General features: G+C 48.1%; 1 protein-coding gene across 2 annotated transcripts in view; it reads right to left on the reverse strand.

Moving 5' to 3' along the window:
• The window catches only part of PLCB3 (phospholipase C beta 3), a 68,290-nt gene extending 50,737 nt beyond the window's left edge, over window positions 1–17,553 (reverse strand). For both annotated transcript variants that reach the window (XM_082202071.1, XM_082202070.1), the window contains exons 1-2: window positions 17,420–17,553; window positions 3,093–3,170 (exon numbers count right to left, since the gene is read on the reverse strand). In XM_082202071.1, coding sequence (XP_082058197.1) covers window positions 3,093–3,170; window positions 17,420–17,518 — 177 coding nt within the window. In that variant the 5' untranslated portion in view covers window positions 17,519–17,553. The remainder of the gene's footprint in view (window positions 1–3,092; window positions 3,171–17,419) is intronic.
• Window positions 17,554–23,781: the final 6,228 nt, after the last annotated feature.

Raw genomic sequence — 23,781 nt, forward strand, 5'->3', positions numbered from 1 at the left:
TGGCATTTCCTGCACGCCCCCAACAGACAACAGAGTGCTTTGATTTCCCTTCCTCGCCTTTCTCCAAGCCATTCTGCTAGGCACGGCCTCTCTCTTTTTCTCCCCCCCTTCAGTTCCCTTTTTGCCATTCAAGCTGCTCGGGCTGTATATATAGCTACTTAAGCTAACTGTTTTGTCCTGGGCGGCTGCCAGATGCAAAAGAGCTTTAACCACAGGGAAATTGTGTGGTAGCAGTAAGAGGAGGAGAGGTGGGGGGTGGCAGGAAACAGGGCTTCCCTCCAACCAAAAGGAAATTGCTTATAGGCGTTGGAGTGGGTAGGAAGACAGGATCAAGAGAGCTCATCCAAAGAGGAAGGACCTGGGGGTGCAGGAGGTGGGGGGGGGGAGAGATAATTTCTCCTGGGGCTCAGGCATCCCATGTGAGCCATAAACCCTTGAAAGACATTGCCATTGCTTCTCTTGTAGCACGGCAGAGAGGGAAATGCATCCATAGAGGGGCTTATCTTTTAAATCAAGAATTCTATGGCTACCAACTTAGATGGTTTCAAAACAGCACTAGACAAATTCATGGAGATGGCTATAGCTATAAATACTGCTTCCAGTGTGGGAGGCAGATAGCAGGCCTTGGGACGCCAGTTGCTGGGAGTCACAAGTGCTGGGAGTGTCCTGCTCGTGGCCTTCCCAGAGCCATCTGCCACATCCCCACTATTATACCTCTTTGATAGCCATGGCTCCTCGCCCCCCCCCAAAGAATCCTGGGGAATTTGTTATGGGTGCTGAGAGTTGCTAGGAAACTCTATAACTCCCCTCACAGTGCTACAGTTCGCAGTGTTCAAGGAAAGAAGGGTTGATTGTGCAACCCACTCTAGGAATTATAACTCTGTGGGCAGTTTCTGTGGCGGACACCCAGCCCTTTAAACGTGCTTGAAATGTATGGCATGTATGGAACCTTGAGAGCACGGAGACCCAGGTTCACATCTGGATACGAAGATCATTGGATGGAGCACAGGTGAGCCCATAGCTGTCAACTTTCAGATTTGAAAACAAGAGATCAGCAGCCTCACCTGTCCCAGGGACAGTCTACGGGATATCTAACAAACCAGGATAACAGCGGGAAGCAGCGGGAAATGGTGCTGGAATAAGGGAATTTCCCGCAAAAAAAGGGAAGGTTGACAACTGTGGGTCAGCCACTTCCTGCACTATCGGGCAGGGATGTTAGGATGCTAGGAGGATTACAGGCAGCGTTAGAAATCGAGATATGAATGCTAGGAGCTAAATGGGACCTTAAACTTAGGTTATGGGCGCAACAATGGAATGTCTAGATGTGCTTTTTTATAACAAGAACACACAAGCTTGCTGCTAAAATGTTATGTTCATTTTTCACATGGTTTAGTCCTTCCCCTGCTTGCCCCCTAATACTCTTTAAGAGGGTCTCTTCTCCAGTCTTCAGAGAGTAGCTTGAAGTGGGGAGGCAGAAAAAGGTCCTCTTTCCCTTCCACTCTGCAGTTTTAATGTGAAATCTTAGACGCAGTACTGCGTCCCCAGAGCTCAGAAACTGCTCGCGCTGATGAAATTCCGTGTCGCAAAATGTGCCTAGAACAATGGGAGTTTCGAACACTGATTACAGGGAGGCGATTGTATACTCCACCATTAAACTGCAGGGAAGGTTTGGGAGTCTTTTTGAGAAAAATGTTAGGGCCACTTCAGAAAAAGCCACACTCAAGTCACAACGTGCCCTACTGATGTCAATGCACGATGAACTTTACTGTCTGTTACAAGTATTGAGGTACAACGGCCAAGTTTTGGGGTGCAGGTCTCCGGAAGATTCATTACGAAGCCGGAAAAGCAAAGGAAGCAATTGGGACAGGAAGGAGAGCAGCAGCCGCTGTTTCAATCAGTTTTTTTTATTTTTAAAAACCCGCTCCCTCCCTTTCCGCCTCTCTCCCTCTCTTTGGCTCCCACCCCAGAATTCTTGCCAAACCAGCTTAACGACTCAAAAGGCATTGACAAGAGAGTGGAATGAACAGCCTGGGCCTCTGCACAAATCACTCCTTCCCCTGGGGCCAGTGAACTGCACGCAACCCCAAAGGCAGGGCCCTGGACAAGCCGGGTGCCCTGTATTTTCAACACCTTCCAGCAAGGGGCGCTTGGAGAACTCCACTCTCCAGCCACCCAGTGGCATCCCCAAGTCACAGGCAAGCAACCACATGCAAGCCCATCGAAAGCACTTTGTTGTTGTTGTTGTTTAGTCGTTTAGTCGTGTCTGACTCTTCGTGACCCCATGAACCAGAGCACGCCAGGCACTCCTGTCTTCCACTGCCTCCCGCAGTTTGGTCAAACTCATGCTGGTAGCTTCGAGAACACTGTCCAAAAATCTCGTCCTCTGATGTCCCCTTCTCCTTGTGCCCTCCATCTTTTCCCAACATCAGGGTCTTTTCCAGGGAGTCTTCTCTTCTCATGAGGTGGCCAAAGTATTGGAGCCTCAGCTTCACAATCTGTCCTTCCAGTGAGCATTCAGGGCTGATTTCCTTAAGAATGGAGAGGTTTGATCTTCTTGCAGTCCATCGGACTCTCAAGAGTCTCCTCCAGCACCATAATTCAAAAGCATCCATTCTTCGGCGATCAGCCTTCTTTACGGTCCAGCTTTCACTTCCATACATCACTACTGGGAAAACCATAGCTTTTACTATACGGACCTGGCTTTCCCCAAAGAATCCTGGGAACTGTACTTTGTTGCGAGTGCTGGGAATGCTGCTGCTGCTGCTGCTGTGAGTGACAGACTACAGTTCTCAAGATTTGGGGGCAGGGCTGTGCTTCGGAGGTACAGAGTGCACACAGATAGACACAGACATGCACACATCCTCGCAATGCCGCCAACCTCAAAAGATAAAGGACGTGCTCATAAGCGCCCAAGAGTTTCCGGGCTTGGTCACCCGTCACAAGTGATAAGAAGCTTTACTTTTAAAAAACGAAATGCATATAAATAAAAATGCAGTTTGAAGAGGCTGGGGGGGAGAGAGAGAGAGAGAGAGAGAGAGAGAGAAAGAGAGAGGCAAACAGAAAGACTTCTAAAAGCAGAGTCATATATCTACCATATTTGGGCCAGTCCAGTAGAGGAAAAATCCTTTAGGGTCAACCCGTAAGGTCACCAGAGCCCGGCTTGTTGGTTCCTAGGAATGAGGGGGGGGGGGGAGGAGAGAGAGAACAGTCAATACTCTTCCACCAAGCCATAGATGACAACTTTCCCAAAACTGTTTATTATATGTTGATCTCCTCTGTTTTGTGCAACTCACAGGGGTCTCCCACTCAAGGAACAGATCCAGTACACAACTGCCAGCTTCGGAGATTTGCCAGCTGTGTGCCAGGAGCCATCAGGCAGTACTTTTAAACAACAGCAACCTATTGCTTGTGAAATTTATATAATCCACCTGGCCCCAGGATGGCAGACAATTAAAAAAAACCTCCAACTTTAACATCTTGAGAATCGTCTTTAAAACAATTCAGAAACAGTCGCAAACGGGGAAAGATCTTTACATAAAAGGCTTGTTGGATGAGGAAGGTATTCAGAAGGCACCAGCAAAACCACCTGCCTAATATTTAGCAGGAGAGAATTCCAATGGGTAGGTGCCAAAACCCTAAAGGCCCAATTCCTACATTCTGTGGAATAGGCCTCCTGATGAGATGGCATTTGCAAGGCATAATGATCAACTAGGTTTGTAAGGGATGGAAGTTCGGCAACAGTGGTCCACACACTGATAACCTTCAAGCCTGATTGCTGTAATGTGCTTTACCTGGGGCTGCCCTTGAATTCAGCTCGGAAGCCACAGCCAGTGTCAAAGGGCCAACATGCAGTTCATTTAATTTTATTTAACAGAATCCCTGCTCCTGCCAACCTAGCAGTTCGAAAGCATGTCAACGTAGTAGATAAATAGGTACTGCTCCGGTGGGAAGGTAAACAGCATTTCTGTGCGCTGCTCTGGCTCGCCATAAGTGGCTTAGTCATGCTGGCCACATGACCTGGAAGCTGTACACCAGCTCCCTCGGCTAGTAATGCGAGATGAGCGTGGCAACCCCATAAGTTGTCCGCGACTGGACCTAACAGTCAGGGTCCCTTTACCTTTACCTTTATATATTGCTTAATCACCGAAACCTCTAAGCAGCTTGTCTACAATATGAATATACAATGAAAATCACTGATAAAAACCAAGTATTAAAAACAAGCTCACCTTAAACCACTTTTTGAAAAACAGACGGTTTAAAAATACATATTATTAACTAATGATGATGATGTAGTAAAAGAGATGTCTACATGTCTGGGGAGGCTTTCTTGAACAAAAAAGGCTTTTAGCAAGTGCCAAAAAATTGTACAGGCAACGGCTAATTTACATGTGTCCAATGGATGCTGACTGCGCACACACGCATTGCGCCAAACACAGAAGTGACATTTAAAATGGCAAAAATGGGACGAAAAAGGCACAAAACCAGCTCTTAGCTATCCCACAAGCCTTTGCACCGACCGTTGAGGCCTGTGGAGAGTTGGGAGTTTGAGCAAGTAGGTTTGGAGGGAGTGCTGCTGTTTTTTAAAGGGCGTTTCAACAGTTTCCAGAGGTTTAGAAGGTGTCTGCAGGCTTTTCCAATGGCGCTTCAAATACAGGCGATTTCATGTAGATGCGCAATGCCTTAGAACATAACCGCCACATAAACTGGTAGTTGCCTGTACAGCGAGGGCAGTTGCTTTTGGGGGTAACCCACAGATAATGCCTCTGCTGAAAGTGTTGCAGTGGCTGCCAATTTGCTTCTGAGCTGGATTCAGAATTTGACTACCTTTACCTATATGGATCTGAAGCAAACTGCCTCACCCACTACACTCCACCCCAGTCAGGTAAAGATGTTCATTGTCGGAGGCACTAGGCCCCTGAATACCAGCTGCTGAGAACCACATGAGGCGAGTATGCTGCACTTTAGGGCGTCCCATAGGGACATCTGGCTGGCCACTGCGAGGGAAGAGGATTCTGCGCTACAGAAGCCTTTGGTCTGATCCAGCAGCCAGGTTCCTCCTCCTCCTCCTCCTCTTCTTCTTCTTTGAATTTAAATACCGCCCTATACCTGGGGGTCTCAGGGCAGTTCACAGAATAAAATCAAAATACAAAACCACAAAATACAAAATAAAAATTAGAACAACCCAATAGCTCCCTCCCACACACAAAAAAGCCACATTTTAAAAGGGCATAGGATGTTAATCAGATCAACCAAACGCCTGGTTAAAAAGGAATGTTTTTGCCTGGTGCCTAAGGGTGTATAATGAAGGCACCAGGCGAACTTCCCTGGGGAGAGCATTCCACAGATGGGGGGCCACTGCAGAGAAGGCGTGTTCTTGTGTTGCCACTCTCCGGACCTCTCTAGGAGGCGGCACACGAAGAAGGGCCTCCGAAGATGATCTCAGAGTCCGGGTAGGTTCATATGGAAAAAGGTGGCCCTTAAGGTATTGCGGTCCTGAGCCGTTTAAGGCTTTATAGCTCAAAACGAGCACTTTGAATTGGGCCCGGAAACTAATTGGTATCCAGTGTAGCCGGACCAGGATCAGTGTAATATGCTCAAACCGTCTTCCTCCGGTGAGCAACCTGGCCACTGAATTCTGCACCAGCTGAAGTTTCTGAACCACCTTCAGAGGAGTTCCTAACGTTCTTAAGATCTGCTGATGGTGCCACACACCCTTACAAGAAAGCATGTTGCGACTCGAATATGTGCCTTGCACTCCCAGTTCTCTGGAATTCTCTTCCCTTAGAAGTCAGGCAAGCCCCAACACTGCACAGTTTTCAGTGGTGGTTGAAAACTTTTCTCTCCAGCTTTCTCAATTTAGTCATCTTTAAATGATCATTGATTCATTAATTGCCTTCTAAACAATCATTGCAAAGCGACGTACAATTTTTTAAAAAGCATGCAAACAGCAGATGCGGGTTTTGGTTTTTTTAAATAAAAACTAAAACCATACAAAATTGCCGTGTCTAAGATCCATTTATTCAGCTGGGAAAGCCAGCCGCAACAAAAATTACTTCAATTGTTTCCGGAAAGTGCAGAAAGTGCCTCAAGAGGAATGCTATTCCACAGAGCAGAGGCTGTCCCAATGAAAGCCTGATATAGAGTCATATAATTAAAGAGCTGGAAGGGACGCCAAGGGTCATCTAGTCCACCCCCCCCCCCAGCAATGCAGGAATCACAGCTGAGGAATCCCTGACAGATGGCCATCCAAGCTCTGTTTGGAAACCTCCAATGAAAGAGGGTCCACCACTTTCTGATGGAGTTCTTTCCACCGTCAAATGGCTCTTACAGTCAGAAAGAGGCAGAAATTCAACATGTGTAGCTTTTCCTGGCACAGGGGTGCAGATGCTGAACACCTGCCCGTTGTTGCAACTGTTACAGGCACAGGATCTGTGTCAGAGGGGAGTAAGGCACAAACCCTACCAATATGATCCCCACTGACTCTCTCTGCCATGGGTAACTCCATTCCAAAACAATTTGAGTTGGAATCATGAAGTATCTACCTGTAGAGCAGTTTTAGACAAGCGTAAGATTTCATGCCCCAAGGAATCTTGGGAATGGTCGAGGCCTTAGCAGTTTTTGTAAGAGGCCCAAGCCCTCTGAGACACCAACTTCCGAGGGAGAAGGGGGGCGCCGATGTCACGCACATGGCGTTGAGATGTCGGGAGGAGCCAGTGGCAGAGCCAAACGCAGTGGCAGCACAGGTTCAATGGCCGGCAGCTCCATCTCCTACTGCTGCTGCCTGCCGCCGCTGGCTGCAGTCTGCTTCCCCACTCCTTCCCCTCTGTGGCAGGAGGAGGAGAAGGAGCCGGCCACAGAATCTGGGTCATGCTCAGCTCCACACTTGGCCTCCTCTGCCTCCTTTGAACATGGGGGGGGGGTCCAGCCCTCTCCCCCAAAATATTGGGGGCCCCAAAAGGGCTCGGTCCCTAGGAGTTGGAGGCCCTGCCTCTCACGGTAGTGCCCAGTGTGCAGCAGCTGTGAAAAAGGCAAATTCCATGCTAGGACTCATTAGGAAAGGAGCTGAAAATATAAATTGCCAGTTTCATAGTGCCATCATACAAATCTATGGCACAGCCACATTTGGGGGTTCCATTCCAGTCACCTCGCCTGAAAAAATGGATATGGCAGGTTCAGGAAAGGGCAACCTAAATTGAAACAGGTCTTTATACAACTTTATTTCTTTGGTTGTCCCTCCCAGAGAATCCTGGGAAATAAGAAAATGATCAGGGGGTGTAGCAACTCCCCTGTGAAGGAAAGGTTACTATATGTGGGGCTTTTCAGTTTAGAAAAAAAGGCAAGGAGACATGATTGAGGTGTATACAGTAATGCACAGTGTAGAGAAAGCGGACAAGGAAAAAAATTTCTCATTTCTTCACATAGCGCAAAGTTAAAATTATGGAATTTGCTCCCACCTGAGGTAATGATGGCAAACAACTCAAGTAGGCTTTAAAGGGGGATTTAAACAGTTTCCTCATTGTGAGACTTGAAGCTACAAGAAACCATCCTGTGGAATGCCTGTCAGTCAGATGTCAAAGAGATAAACAACTATACCTATGACTTTCCAGAGACATCTGAAGGCAGTCCTGTATTGGGAAGGTTTTAATATTTGATGTCTCGTTATACAGTGGTACCTCGGTTTAAGAACAGTCTGATCAGACACCGGCGGCAGGAGGCCTCATTAAGGAAGGCACACCTCAGTTTAAGAACAGTTTTGGTTTAAGAACGGACTTCCAGAACAGATTAAGTTCGTAAACCGAGGTACCACTGTATTTTTATATTCTGTTGGAAGCCACCTAGAGTGACTAGGCAACCCAGTCAGATGGGTGGGCTACAAATAAATTATTATTATTATTATTATTATTATACAAATTAATGAAGGCTAAGGGAATGTTCTGCCTTTGTTGCATTCATTGTCAGAGGCAGTATGTCTCTGAACACCGACTTCTGGAAATCCCAAGTGGGGAAAGTGCTGTTGAACCCAGGCCTTGCTAGCAGGCTTCCCACTATGGCATTTGAGTGGCGAGGCTGGGAGGGAGTTTCATTTGTTGATGTTAATTCGTTAATTCTGTTTCTGTCTGAAAAACCAATAAAATGTGTGTGTTTTTGAAAAAGGCAGAGGTCACCAGCAGGCTTGAGGAAACCCTGTGGTGTGCTGAAGTACAAAATAATCCTTATAGACACAAACACACCTAGAGATGGAAAGCCCCCAAACATCTTAGTGATGACTGGCCATGTTCAGTGGCCACAGAATAGCGACTGACTTCAGGGGGTGGGAGAAGAGAAAACCAGACCTGGAGGCTGCCTAGCAAGAGAAACCCACAATAGGTACGTTTGAAGCTGCCTTATACTAAGTCAGATGGCTGGTCTATCAAGCTCAGTATTGTCCTCACACTGACTGGAAGCATCTCTCCAGGTTTTTCAGGCAAGGGGTCTTTGCCAGCCATACCCAGGACTGAACCTGGGACCTTGTGCATGGAATTCAGGTGCTCAACAGCCAAACTATGGTTGCTCCCCTAAAAACAGAGATTCTAGTCCTCATGGTTCTCAACAAACGGCCGTTTTAAATAGGAACATAGGCAGCTGCCTCAGGCAGAGTCATTCCACTGGGTCTGTCTAGCACAGAGTGGAAACAGCTCTCTGAGATTTCAGACAAGGGACTCTCCCAGCCCTACCTGAAGATGCCAGGGATTTCACCCGAGACCGTTGGCATGCAAGGAAAATGCTCTACCACTGAGGTATGGCCTTTCCCAAACATTTTACTGTGACATGTTATCGTAGGCCCCGCTTGTGACTATTAAATTCAGCCTGTAAATCTTTCAGTCTTTAACTTAGACCCACCCAGCTTGGGGGGGAAAGGTTCTCTCACTACCATCATCCAAGCTCTTTAGGGACTCCATCCTCACCCCCACTTGCCCTCAGTCCTTTGAATACCTTTTATCAACACACAGCTCACATCCCCACTCAATACCTGAAATTAGCCTCGGAAGCGGAGGTGTGTAAGGGACAGCTTAGGAAATGGAGGAGAACGAGCCTACCACTCATCTGCAAAAACACTTAATAGGGTTCATTAGGATCTGCACAATAAGCTCAGGTCTCCAGCCAAACAGCAGGAAAGAGCCCACGCCCAGATCCGACGGCTTTCAAAGCAGGAACGCTCCAAAGGACACCCCCTAAGACTTGCACAGGAAAGTAAAGCGGCCTGGGAAAAGTGGAGTGAATCAGGCTTGGCGTCAGCACCAGGCATTTTCTGGCAGCTGCCAAGAGCCCCCTAGCGCCAGCTGGACCCCCTCTGCCCCCCTCCTCCTCTAGTTTACAATTTGTCTTGGGCTGTATCCATGTTAGCCCTCCTCAGAGTAGAGCCACTGAAATCAATAACCATGACTAAGCTCAAGTCCATTCATTCCAATGGGTCTTCTCCGAGTAGGACTTAGTTGGATACCACGCACCACAGGGGTAGCGGATGTAGTGCCCTCCAATTTAGTTGTTGAACGACAACATTATCCCCTAACTGTAGGCCAAACTGAGCGGGGCTGATGGGAGTTTGAGTCCAGCAACCTCTAAGAGAGCATTGTGCTGGCTTCCCCTGATCCACTGTGAGGCAGGCAGCTGCCATTGTAAATGTGTAGCATGGCATTGTGGGAAACCAAAGTAGCAGGTACCTCGCCATCAGGCTTTCCCTCCAACATCAATTTATTTAAGTTCCCGGGGTGGGGGATATGAATTCTATAAACAAACAACAAATAAATAAATCCCCCTTAGCTACTGGCCATCACAGTATCCTGCAGCAGCTAATTCCATAGGTTAACGATGCACCACTCCTGTATCCACACCACCATACATTGAAAGCCCAATTATACCACTTGAGGCTTAAGCAGTCATGTCTTCCCCCAGAGAACCCTGGGAACTGTAGGTTGCCCCTCAGAGAGCTATAATTCCCACCCCCCTTAACAAATGACAGTTCCCAGGATGCTTTGGGGGAAGCCATGTGCTCTACATGTATGGTGTGAATGTGACCTATGTGAAGAAACACTTCCTTTCGCCTTTGCTCATTCAACTTCCTTACACAACCCACAGTTCTGAGGGAAAGCAGAGGGACCTCTCTCTCTCTCACTCACTTTCTTCACACCATGTATAACGTTATAAGTCTTAATTACGTCGATTATGTCTCCCTAGACTAGATTAGGAAACCTGTAGCCTTCCAGATGTTGATAAGACCCCTCTTATCATCCCTGGGCGTTAGCTACGCTGACTGGGGCTGACGGAAGTTGGGAGCCCGTCTGGAAGCTTACAGCTGAAGTTCTAAGCTAAAAAGTTCAAACATCTCTCGAACTTTCCTAATATAGAGGAGTTGCTTCAGCCCCGCTGATCATTTCAACTGCACTCTCTGCTACTTTCTGCAGCTCTGTGATATCCTTTTTTGAGACTGGTTAGTCAGAACCATACATAGTATTCAAACAGTCTTGCGCCATATATTTATTGGGAAGCTTTACGAAACTGGCAGGTCTGCTTTCAGATAGCTTGCCTAAGAATCTCCAGCAAGGAATCTCTCCTTGTTGGCACTGACACACAAAGCAGGTTGATGTTTTCATAGAGTTATTCAGCACAACCCCAGGATCTCCCTTTTCTAGTTAGCCTCTACCAGTTCAGAACAAACCGGTTTATATGTTTATATATGAAACCCTTTACGCTTACTTACACTAAACCCCAATTGCCGTTTTTGTTGGCTGTTCGTCCAGTGGAGATATTTGTAGTCTGCTCAGATTGTCACCATCCTGAATAGTTTGCTGTCACTCACAAACTTGGCTAGCTCACTGCTCACCCCTGACTCAAGATCACTTATGAATGTTAAACAGCACCAGACCCAAGCAATACAGACCCAGCTCCCTCCCCACGACCGTGAGAAATGTATACTTAGCCCTACAATTTATTCTTTAAGCAAATAACAATCCATTAAGGCAATGCACAAAAGTTTACTAAAAATTCTTTGGCCAGAGATTCTGTCAAAAGGTTTTTGGAAATCTAGGGAAGTTAGTAGAAGGTTGCCAAGAATGGCTTTCTCTTTGCAAAAGCCGTGCTGATTCTTCCTCAGCAAGGCTTATCGTTCAACATTCTTTATCATTCTAGCTTTAATCATGCTTTCTACCAATTCTCATGGGACAGACATTAAGCTAAGAGGCATCATTTCTGCATCCCTTTTCAAAAAAATAGTGTCGTGCTCAGCTATGCCCTAATCATCCAGTAAAAAACATTATTTTTGTTAGACCAGCAATTTCACATTTGAGTTCTTAAATAAGTCTTGGGCAGACGCACTGACTCATAAACCTCGAGCCCTGGATTCAAATCCCGCTACTCAGCCATGAAGTTCAGTGGGAGATTTGACTTAATCTACCTCACAGGGTTCTTGCAATAATAAAGTGGTAAAGGGAGAAAAAACCCAACCCTGTATATGCTCTGAGCTCTTTGCAGGGTAGAATGATAATCTAATAAAAACATATTGAATCAAGGTTCCACACACACACACCACCAAGCCTCCTCCATTTTTTAAAGACTGCTTACACACCATACATTTAAAGCCCACCCTCCCCCACCCCCAATAATCCTGGGAACTGTATTTCACCTCTCACAGAGCTATGGTTCTTAGCACCCTTAGCCAGCTACAGTTCCCAATAATCCTGCAGGCCAAAAATGTGTGTTAAATATACAGTACGAATGTGGCCCAACTGTGTAAATACAAACAGGATAACCTGCATTTTGCTGTGCCAGCTTGCAAAGATTTGATTAAAATTAGAATGCACACAAAATCCTATTTTCCCTGTCAAAGATTTTATTTCACTGCATTGCGCTCCACACTACACAGAAGCAACTATGAAGTTCCTAACCCCCCCCCACACACTTTGCCTTTGTCATCTGAAAGGATTTGGCTGTTCTCAGTGCACCCTCTCAAACTCACCCCCCCATCCATGGCATCACAGGGCTGTGGGAATCCCCCTTAGGCCCTCTATTAGTGGGGTGGCGGGGGAGCTCACAAGACAGGAATTTTAATAGAGACCATATGCACTCCCATTGGTCAGCACGCTAAATACCCAGAGACCCTGAAACTCTGTCTGGAGATGAAAAGGAAATGGGGGTGGGCACTGGAGGCCGGGAGCTGGTTCCGGACACTGCAAAGGACTCCAGAGCGGGGGCCATTTCCAAGCAGCTCTGTAACAGAATGCCCCCGTCCTGCAAATCTTACATCACCCACCCCCACAGAGAGCCCTTCCCTCATCAGCTGCCCTCTGGACTGTTATCTCCGTGGGAACATTGAACGGGAATCATTGTTCCAGGCTCTCCCACTTATGATAAGGAAACCGCTGTAAAAATGAGAACCTGGGCGGAGGCTAAGTCAGTCAGGGATCGTATCTAATGCTCACACATTGATATTTCTGGGGCAGGGTGAGGAGAAATAGAGGGTGGAAAGGCAAAACACAAGGCATCCCCCCCCCCCAATAACCCAAAACGTTTAAATGTCAATATCGCCATCGCATGCCAGCAGCGATTTCAAGGGTACTTAAGAGAAGCAAAGGGCACCCTGATATCAGGATAATGCAGGAGGAAGAATGAGGGGTACCTCCAGATGAGCTCTTCATTTGCTGGAAAGTGGAAGCACACAAAACCCCATTCAGATTGCCCTGTCTAATCCTACAAGCCCCAGTGAAGCCACCCATCTGTATGAACCTGTTGCACCCCTCAGGATATGTCAATCAGGAGAGCAAGAGACTCTTGAAGTCAAGGTCGTGGGTTCGAATCCCATGTTGGGCAAAAGAATCCTGCATTGCAGAAGTTGGACTAGATTACTGCCATTGTCCTATCCAACTCTACTATTCTATGATTCTATTAAACTACAGGTTGTCTCCAATATGTTACTCCTATTCAGAGTAGACCCACTAAACTCAATCCACATGATTAACTGGGGACCATTAATTTCAATGGCTCTACTCTAAGGAGAATGACTCTCTTCCTCTTTCTTAGCAAACATGGAGATTCCCTCCACAACATAGACATGTGCTCCCCCCCCCCCATTTTATCCTCACAATAGCCCTTAAGGCAGGCTCAGCTGACAAAGAGCAAAGAGAGATTGAGGCAATTGCTACCACTCTCCCCCCCCCCCAGGGAAATTAACTAACCTGGGAAATTATCCGTTTTTGAGAGCTGTTTTGAAAGGAAACGGATGGGAAGGGGGAAATTAGGCGCAATTTGCTGCTTGACATTCTGGCCCCGCAGATCTGGGCTGGGATACTGGAGAATGAGGAGAATTAAGATCAGAACCAGACAGGGGAGGGAAGAAGGGAAAGTATTCCTTGTTTCCCCATGTTGTTTGCAATGTTGGCTGGGCAGATGAGCTCTCCATCTTCGACCATTCCAGGCAAGAAACAGGATTCCCCAGAGAGAGGATTTGTCCTCACAGCTGTTTGAGAAGCATTTCTGAGGCGAAAGGAGGGGGGGAAAAGAGGGCCATTGGGGGGTGTCATTTGGCAGACACCTCAGAAACATGTTTCCTCAGGCTGTGCAAATAGTCATTAGATTCACATCGTTGGGTTAAAAAAAAGGCGGGGAGAGAAAGTAGCAAACAATCAGAGTGCGGGGCATAGAATAAATATGGACAGTTGAGGGTTGCAAAATCCCTTGCTTTCCCTCACCCCCAGATTATATCACACATGCACATGCATGCACCTCTCTCAAACCAGGCCCATTTGACACGTCTTGCCTCCAAAAAGCCTGCCACCCTCCCAGCACCAATGTGGCCTGGCACAGGATGCCACAAATCACTAGGCCCACATACCCCACCCCACACGCTCGATGAATTGGCCACATTTTAGAAGAGATCTTCTGGGCGGGGAGCAGAGACTGGGTGAGATTGTGGGTGTTTGCAGGAATTTTTCCAGCAAGGAGGAATAAAACAATGAAAGCAGGAAGATTCCTCGCCCCAAAATGAAAATATATTTTGCCTCCTATCTCAGGTTCTATGAATGCTAAAAACCTGACTCTTTGGAAAAAAGAAAAGAAAACTGAGAATATGGTTCCTCACCAGGAGGGAACTTCACCCTTCCCCACCCCAGAGTGAACACCCACAGATAAGACACAAAACTGTGAGCGTGTTTACACACAAACCACAAACCAGTGTCAGAGATTTCTTGTTAACACCAAACTTTCACCCAGTTTTCCTCTGGCAGAAGGAGACAGACTGCCCCATCCATGCTCACCCTCCCCGTAATATTTTGACACAGGAGTCTGGGGTGTGTATACAAAACACACACACATGTGCACAAAGAGAAAATGTCACTTTGCGTGTACTGGAGCTTCCCTTAGCATTTTTCCTTAACAGTTTCAATCAGGACAAGTCCTGAATTCCTTCCCTTAAGTCCTGAATCTTCTCTACTAAGGGGTGATTGCCTGCCCCCCACTATCTCCCCCCCCTCTCCCTGACACAAAAATCCCCTTTGATCAATGAGAGGGGCCCAGGCCCATTGATCTAGCTTGTATGTCTTTTTTTTCTTGCCTAAGGCTCTGGGCTTCCTTTTTTGGGGTTGGATAGAGCAAAAGGAAGGAAGGCTAAGAGGTCTGTTGTCATAGTGCTTAGATTGTGAAACCCCCAGCAGGGCCGAAGGAGGAAAAGTAAGGGGGGGCAGAAGTCAGAAGAAGCTTGTTCCTGCCCCCCAGTAACCAAGGCCCCAAGGGAATGGAGGAAATAATCAAGGATTTCTTATTTCTGCCCCACAATCACTGGGCCCCACTGAAGTGATCCAGTGGGTCCCTTCGCTGTAAACACCCAAAGCCCCATTCAGGCTGATCTGCCAAATCCATCCCCACAATTCAAATACCACCCATCTACTCATTCTAGGTTCCACATATAATATTTATTGGTTTTTAACCTCACTCTTCCACCAAGGGCCTCGGCCTCTCCCTCCCTTCCAGTTCTTCCAAAGCAACTATACTCTATTCCAAACTTAAAAATGGAAAGCATAATGCTGGTGGTCAACAAAAGAGGTTCAAAGACTGTCTCAAGGCAAATTTTTAAAAATGTAGTATAAACACCAACAATTGGGAAACACTTGCCTGCGAGCGCTCCAGTTGGAGAACAGCCTTTACCAAAGGTGTCATGGGCTCTGAATTGTAGATAGGTAGCCGTGTTGGTCTGCCATAGTCAAAATAAAAAAATTCCTTCCAGTAGCACCTTAAAGACCAACTAAGTTAGTTCTTGGTATGAGCTTTCGTGTGCATGCACACTTCTTCAGATACACTGCTTTGAAGACATTCGAACTCAGGACGCAAGGGAGAAACGTGCTAAGAGGAAGGAACGCTTGGCAAATCCACACCGTGATCAACTCCCACCTGGAAACCAATGTCCCCACTGTGGAAGGATGTGTGGATCCAGAATTGGCCTCCACAGTCACTGATGGACTCATTGTTAAAACCGTGTTTATGGAAGACAATCTTACTCGGCTACAAGTGATCACCAAAGAAGAAGAAGATGATAAACTCTCCCCACACCCGACACCATCTGCCCATCTCCAAGACAGTCCCAAACTCATAGAGCTTCAGAGACTGCCTTTGCTTCAATTTTGGGTCTAAGTGGCTCATTGGGGCACCCCATGAGCATACACACACGCCAAAGGCTTAGCCAGTCCCCTTGCGGGCAGATTCCCCTATAGAGAACACCCATGTCCCATAGAGAGCCCATGTGAATTGCAGTACAGTACACAACCTCTTTTTTATAATAAAAAAACACTTCATGTTCATAAAATGTACACACACCAAAATCGACATTTGGGGCACATGGGAGTATAAATGCACCGGAAACTAAATGGGGGCGGGTGGGCTGGGGGAGAGACAGGGATAGGGGGCTGGCATTCAACAGAGGGTCCAACAAAGCCTCCCTCTTTTTACAAACACTGAGAAAAAGTTGGAAATGTTGGAAGGAGGGGGGGGCGGAAATGCTTCTTGTCTCCCTAGATACCACCCAGCGCATTGCACATTTAAAGAAAAAAATTCTTCCGGCGCAAGGAAGGCAAAAAGATATCTTGATTTGAAGACTTAGGGAGGTTAAAGTTCCTGAAAAAGCGAAAAAAGGCAAGGAGGGGTCTGTCTCCAGAAAGAGTCAGGCTAACAGGAGAAAAAGAGAGAAAGCAGGAAGAGTGGGAGGGCGAAGGCATCAACTCCACCCAGTGTCTTGACAGCTCAGGGCAAGGGAGCCTTGGAGAGGTCACGCTTGGGGGCAAGGGGGACAGGGGAGGGTCAAGCTGAAGTTTGGAAGTGGAAGTTGGAGGACTGTGTTGGAGATATGCTCTAAGGGGGCTTCAAGGAGAGGAAAAGGCAGCTGGGGGGCCCACCGAGAAGGTCTTTTCCAAGGAAAAGTGACTCTACTAAAGGAAGAGATAGGGTGGGGTGAAACAAACAAGTCAGAGGGGACCCCCGTGTTGTCTCCAACCCCTTCCCAGGTTGTTGCTCTGCTGTGACTTGTGGTTGAGTGTATGTGTGTCAAGAAATAGAAGCCAAAAATAAATAAATAGCAGAATTAGGGACTGGGAAGGGGGCTTCCCAAGACTGATGGAGAAAGGAAATACTCTTTCAAGGAAGTGGGGGGGGGATCCCCACTTAATACAGAGAGCTTTTTTCTCTCCTTTGGGAAGGGGCATCCCTATGCAAACCATGGGGGAGCTGCAGATAAGTGAAAAGAGGGGGGGATTTGTTTCTGCAACAAAGTTTGCACAAAGCCGCCAAAAAAATAAATGAATAAAATAAAACTCAAATGTAAAGAATTGGGGAGTTTGCAAAGGAATGGAATTTAGGAGTGTCATAGGAGATAAGGGGGGAAAGAGGCGGAGAGTAATGTAGAGAGGGAGTCAAAAGGGAGGTCTAAAGTGTAGGAGGACAGAGGAATAATATATTTCTCTCTACAAGAAGTGAACCCCCAGTAAATAAAACAGTGGGGTGTAAAGATACAGACAGGGGACAAGATCGCTTCCCAGAAAGGATCCACCACCCCACAAAAAAACCCAGAGGCAGCAGCAGAATAAGAGAAGGGGGAAAGCAGGGGAAATGGGCAAACTACCAAATCTTTACTTTTGGAAGTCAGGGGGTTCCCCCAAAAGTAAACCAATGGGGTACACGGGCATGGAAACAGACTGTTGCGCAGAACAGACCGACAATCTGAAGCGAGGGGATAAGTGAGGGAACGGGGGCTTCGGGTGGCCCACGCACCCACCCCCCCACTGAAAAGGGGATCCTCTCTTAAGATCAAAGCAAGCCTGCAGAAGGGAGGGTGGCTATTTTGCAAGAAAAGTTTGCAACGCAAGGAAGGGGGAGATGTGGGCTCGTCCCGCCCTCCGAGACTCACCTCGTCCCATTTGATGAACTTGCTACCTTTCATCAGGGTCTCCGGGACCTTCAGGGGCTCCAGCTGGAGCGCGTGGACCTCCGGGCGCGCCCCGGCCATGGCTGCGGCGCTCCTGGCCCGGGACCCCCGCTGCCCGCGCGGAACCGCCGCCGCTGCCTCTCCCTGGGCGGGGACTGCGCGCAGGGGTGGGATCGGCCCGGGAGAAGGCGCTTAAAGAGACCGCCCGGTTCCTTCTTGGAGGGAAGCGGAGGAAGGAGGAGCTGCGTGGCGGGGCTGGGGGCGAGGACTCCGGCGCGCAGTGCTCCGAGCGCGCGTAAGCCCCGCGGGGATGGTGGCGAGGGTTTACTTCTGGAGAAACCTGCCCGGGAAAGTAGGCCGTGCGGTGCAGTGGTTAGAGAAGCTCCAGATGTTGTTAAGACTCCAACTCCCATCATCCCTGGCCAGTGTCCATGCTGGCAGGGGGCTGATGGGAGTTGGAGTCCCAACAACATTAACTCATGGTCTGTGTATGTGGTTTGGGAGCTGCACGGTCAAGGGGAAAACAATGCTGTCCAAGGTTGTAAAGACTGCGGAGAGAATAATTGGGTGCACTTTTCCCACCTTGGATCAAATCTATGCTTCCAGGTGCCATAAGAAAGCTGCAGAGATAGTGCAGGATAGTGCGCACCCCAGAAATGATCTCTTTCAGCTTCTGCCTTCTGGAAGAAGGTACAGTGGTACCTTGGGTTACATACGCTTCAGGTTATAGACTCCACTAACCCAGAAATAGTGCTTCAGGTTAAGAACTTTGCTTCAGGATGAGAACAGAAATCGTGCTCCGGCGGTGCGGCAGCAGCAGGAGGCCCCATTTGCTAAAGTGGTGCTTCAGGTTAAGAACAGTTTCAGGTTAAGTACGGACCTCCGAAACAAATTAAGTACTTAACCCAAGGTACCACTGTACAGGGTTATAAAGACTAGAACTAGCCGCCTGAGAAACACTTTCTATTCAAATGCGATTTTGGTTTTAAATGCAGTGTAAGGTACAGTGGTACCTCTAGTTACGTACTTAATGCGTTACGGAGGTCCGTCCTTAACCTGAAACTGTTCTTAACCTGAAGCACCACTTTAGCTAATGGGGTCTCCTGCTGCCACTGCGCCACAGGAGCATGATTTCTGTTCTCATCCTGAAGCAAAGTTCTTAACCCGAGGTATTATTTCTGGGTTAGCAGAGTCTGTAACCTGAATCGTATGTTACCTGAAGCGTATGTAACTCGAGGTACCACTGTAGTCTCTATGTGAGTATATTGTATTCAGTTATGGGGTATCAGAGTTTTTAGGGGCTAACCAGGCTGGGACAGCTGGCTTGTTGGTTTTTGAATGTCTGGTGTAGATTTTTCGATTTCGTTGTTCTGTATGGGACAATGACAATAAAGATTATCGTATCGTAAGGGAGCCCGCCCGCTCCCCCACTTCTGGGTTTAGGGTGTTGGATTCAGATCGGGGGAGACCCGGGTTCAGTTTGTGTGTCCCGCCAGCCACAAACAGGAGAGGGGAGTGTCCCTACAGGCACGCTGTGAAAACAGGAAGCTGGACTAGATGAGCCATTGGCCTGATCCAGCAGGTTCATTTTCTCTTCTCATTTCTTACGTCGAGGCCAAACAGCTTCTTCTGGAAGGCTCACATTTTCCCCCACCTAGCAGCAAATTGGTCCTCTGAGGTAGACTGCCCCTGTGGCTGGAGGCTCTACTTAGCTTCCACCGCTAATAGCAGACCAATTCTCTCCATCCAGGGGCGCCGACTTATAAAAAATATTGGGGGAGCCCATGAATAATAAATAATGAATAATAAATGAAAGCTCATGAATAATAAATAAGCTCATGAATATGCAGATAAAGTGGCGCCGTCTCCTCGTGAGCGAATAGGGGAGAGCGTGCTGCGCCTATTAATCAGCTCCGAAGGAAATTGGGTGGAGCTTTTGCTCGGGAGGGAGGGCAGGAGGCATGCAGCCCGACCCTGTGCATTTTGGGCTGGGGGAGGGGCGGCGGTGGTGCTCTGCTGGAGGGGGCCCGAGATTATTGGGGGGGCGGAGCCCCCCCAAATGAATTTTTGAGGGGGCTTGGGCCCCCTCAGGCCCCATGGAGTCGGCGCCTATGTCTCCATCCTATGATCAGTTCACTGTGGAAGTGTGGACCTGGGAGAGACCAGGGTTCAAATTCCCACTTGGCCATAAAGCACACTGGATGGGCTTGGGGACAGTCACTGCCCAGGGTTGTTGTGTGGGGATTAAATGAGGAGGGGGAGAAGCTTGCAAGCCACCTTGAGCTCCTTGGAGAGAAGAAGACAGGATATTAATTCAATCTATTATTATTATTATCTCTTTTGCTCTCAGCCAAGGCTACCTCATAGGGTTGTTGGGAGGATAAAATCCACGCATGTATTCTGAGAACATTTAAATTCCATCTAGGGCCATGCTGCCAAAGCAGTAGATACTTAATCCATCAACCACTTTTCAGGATTTCGGAAATCCCAGACCTGTGATACGGGTTTCTCTTGAGGAACTGTATCTTAGTCAGTGGCGTAGCGTGGGGGGTGCAGGGGGGGCGGCTGCACCGGGCGCAACATCTGGGGGTTAGGGTTAGGGGGCGCAAATCCACGGGTTAGGGGGCGCAAATTACTTGCCTTGCCCCTGGTGCTGACAACCCACGCTACGCCACTGATCTTAGTCCTGCCAAGGTGGTTCCCTACTTCTGTTCTAAAGGTTGCAGAAAAGATTGGGGGAAGTCTTGCACCCATTTTATAGATTATGGGAGAGGGAGAGTCCTGGGGTGGCAATTATTATGCTGCCGGATGTTGGGTAGTGGTAGTCAAGGAACAGCAAATGCGGAAAGTGCTTTAAGGCACTGAGGCTGGCTGTATATACATTTAAAGCACACCCTTAAAAAAAAAGGATACGGTACTAGTTTGTTCAAGAAGCTTCCTCAGTGATATCCCTTTGTCCCCATCTGCACTATTTCAAGCCGTTTCATTGCACTTTAAACAGTCATGGCTTCCCTCGCCAAATCTGGGAACTGTAGTCTGTTAAGGGTGCTGGGAGTTGTTAAGAGAGAGCCCCATTCCCCTCACAGAGCTACAATTCCCAAAGTTCCCTGGGAAGAAGGATTATTGAGTATTAAACCACTCTGGGAATTGTAACCCATTCAGGGGAAATAGTGATGTATGGAAGTGAGAGCTGGACCATCAAGAAGGCTGAGCGCTGAAGAATTGATGCTTTTGAATTATGGTGCTGGAGGAGACTCTTGAGAGTCCCATGGACTGCAAGAAGATCCAACCTCTCCATTCTTAAGGAAATCAGCCACTGGAAGGACAGATCCTGAAGCTGAGGCTCCAATACGTTGGCCACCTCATGAGAAGAGAAGACTCCCTGGAAAAGACCCTGATGTTGGGAAAGATGGAGGGCACAAGAAGAAGGGGATGACAGAAGACAAGATGGCTGGACAGTGTTCTCGAAGCTACCAGCATGAGTCTGGCCAAACTGCAGGAGGCAGTGGAAGACCGGAGTGCCTGGCATGCTCTGGTCCATGCGGTCACAAAGAGTCGGACACGACTAAACAACTAAACAACAACAATAATTCTCAGCACCCTTAATGAACTACAGTTCCCAGAATTCGGGGGGGGGGAGAGAGACATGACTGTTTAAAGTGCAATGAAACTGCTTGAAATAGTGCAGACGGGGCCATTATTGCTGTTCAGAAGGGCTATAGTACCAACAAACAAACAAAAGTGGGAGAAAAATTTGCCAGAACTTTTGTGGTGTAAAACATTCCTGAATTTCAGCAGACTATGCACTGCTTGGAAGGGAAGCGGTGTGGGGACTCCCCCCCCAAAAAAAAAGCACCTTTGCAGGTACAAATGGTATTGAACGTGGGAACCTGTGTGACTGCTCTAATAGCACCAGGAACACAAATCATCACGAGCGTGAAATAAAAAAGAAGTCTGGAGGGGTCCTCAGTGTATGGTGTGTACATAGCTACAGATGTCAGCAAACTGAGGGGCTTGTTTGTTGAGAGGGCAGCATGCCATGCAAGCCTAGGCAAAATGAAATCTAAGTGCAAGCTGCTTTTGAGATTTAAGGTTGTGGGCCCTTTAAGGAGGCAGAAGAGTGCTGTGGCACTGGGTCATAAACATCATTAAATGTCGCTCATCGCTGATCTTAGAGTGGGATGGGAATTTCCCCAGCTTACAGCTCCTAGCCTGAGTCACTCACAACAACTACGCCATCTCCAGGGAAGAAAGGCCCAACTAGGAAAGGGAGGTTATGGCCTTTGATATCTGGGTTGCGGTCCTGGCCTTCTCCTGCTCTCCTTTTCCACAGATGTGATGTTCAAACTGCTGAACAAGGCTACGTACACACCATAAAGCACATTATAAAGCACATTCCCCCCCCTCCAAGAATCCTGGGAATTGTAGTTTGTCAACGGTTCTGGGAATTGTTACTTTGTGAGGAGCAAACTATAGTTCCCATGATTCTTCAGGGTTAAATCATAGAATTGTAGAGCTGGAAGGGGTCACAATGGTCATCTAGTCCAACCCCCTGCAATACAGGAATCTTTCACCCAACGTGGCACTCGAACCCACAACCCTGGGATTAAGAGTCTCAAGCTCTACTGACTAAGCTATCCAGCCATACTCTTTCAAGGTACAACCATCTCCCTAGTCCAAAGTGCAGGCCACTACACCAGACAGTCTCCATGCCCTGCGGTTGCATACTCACCATACACTGAAAGCACATAAAGGTAAAGGTAAAGGTACCCCTGCCCGTGCGGGCCAGTCTTGACAGACTCTGGGGTTTGTGCGCCCATCTCACATCTATTGGCCGGGGGCCAGCGCTGTCTGAAGACACTTCCGGGTCACGTGGCCAGCGTGACAACGCTGCATCTGGCGAGCCAGCGCAGCACACGGAACGCCGTTTACCTTCCCGCTGGTAAGCGGTACCTATTTATCTACTTGCACCCAGGGGTGCTTTCGAACTGCTAGGTTGGCAGGCGCTGGGACCGAGCAGCGGGAGCGCACCCCGCCGCGGGGATTCGAACCGCCGACCTTTCGATCGGCAAGTCCTAGGCGCTGAGGCTTTAACCCACAGCGCCACCCGCGTCCCCTGAAAGCACATATTTCCCCACAAAGAATACTAGGAACTATAGTTTACCCCTCACAGTGCTACAGTTCCCAGCAAACTTAACAAACCGTGGTTCCCAGGATTCTTGTGGGGAAGAGGGGGAAGCGATGTGCTTTTAAAATTATGGTGTGTCCACAGCCCAAGGCATCAGATCTCAAGCTAAAACTGTCTTCGCAGGGCCGCCGTGGGAAAGGAGGACGTCACCAGCTGTAATTTAGTGGCCAGAAAGGTCATATGTGCACCAGGAAAACCTAGAGAGAATAAAATGCTGTTGTTTTGTTCCAGGCTGGAGGGCTTCCCCTGTACAGAGAGCGATCTCAGTCGCACCCTGCTTTCAAGAAAGTTATTTAACAGGATCATAGCGCTAAGCCAACTTGGCCGTAGTCCACGGAGGAAAGCAGCCTTCGCTTTTGAACTTCCAGGGAGTTGGGAGAGAATGTAAACACAGAGAAAAGGAAGAAAACAGGTCCTGACCCCACAGACGCTCTTCCTCGTCTGCGGAAGGGAAAACTGAATCACAGCCACCAAGTCACAGCGCAGAGGCGATGCTTACATCTGAGCGAACTCTGAGCGTATGTGTTTGCATAATCAGGAGGGGAAGGTTGCAAGATAAATTTAAAAACAAGATAAGTCATTATTATTTTGATGTTGCACTGGATGCTTATTCAACTCCCCCCCCCATGGAGATACACACACACACACACATATATATATATGGGCCAGACAAAAGCACATTGGCTTCCTTGTGTCACCTGACATCCGCTGAGCATGGAAGCTGCAGTACCCCCTTTGAGCCAGCTGTATTGGTGGCACCCAAGTGCAAGAAAGAGAACAAGCCAGTGGCTCCCTCTACTGGTGAACTGCCACGGCAGCACAGGCTTAGATCAGGCTTGGTCTCTGGTTCGAGACCCAAACCCTCTACGTCACCAAGGAATGCGTGGCTGCTTACAACAGAGTAGCAAATATAGTGGTACCTTGGTTCTCAAACATAATCCGTTCCAGAAGTCCATTCGACTTCTGAAACGTTCAAAAACCAAGGCGCGGCTTCTGATTGGCACAGGCGCCCCTGAAACAATAGCTGACAGTCGCATTGGACGTTCAGCTTCTAAAAAACGTTCAAAAACTGGAACACTTTCTTCCGGGGTTTCGGCGTTCAGGAGCCGAAATGTTTGTGTACCAAGGCATGCAAGAATCAAGGTTCCATTATAAT

The sequence above is a fragment of the Podarcis vaucheri genome (genome assembly GCF_965113315.1).
Source record: "Podarcis vaucheri genome assembly, chromosome: 16".
Lineage (NCBI taxonomy): Eukaryota > Metazoa > Chordata > Lepidosauria > Squamata > Lacertidae > Podarcis > Podarcis vaucheri.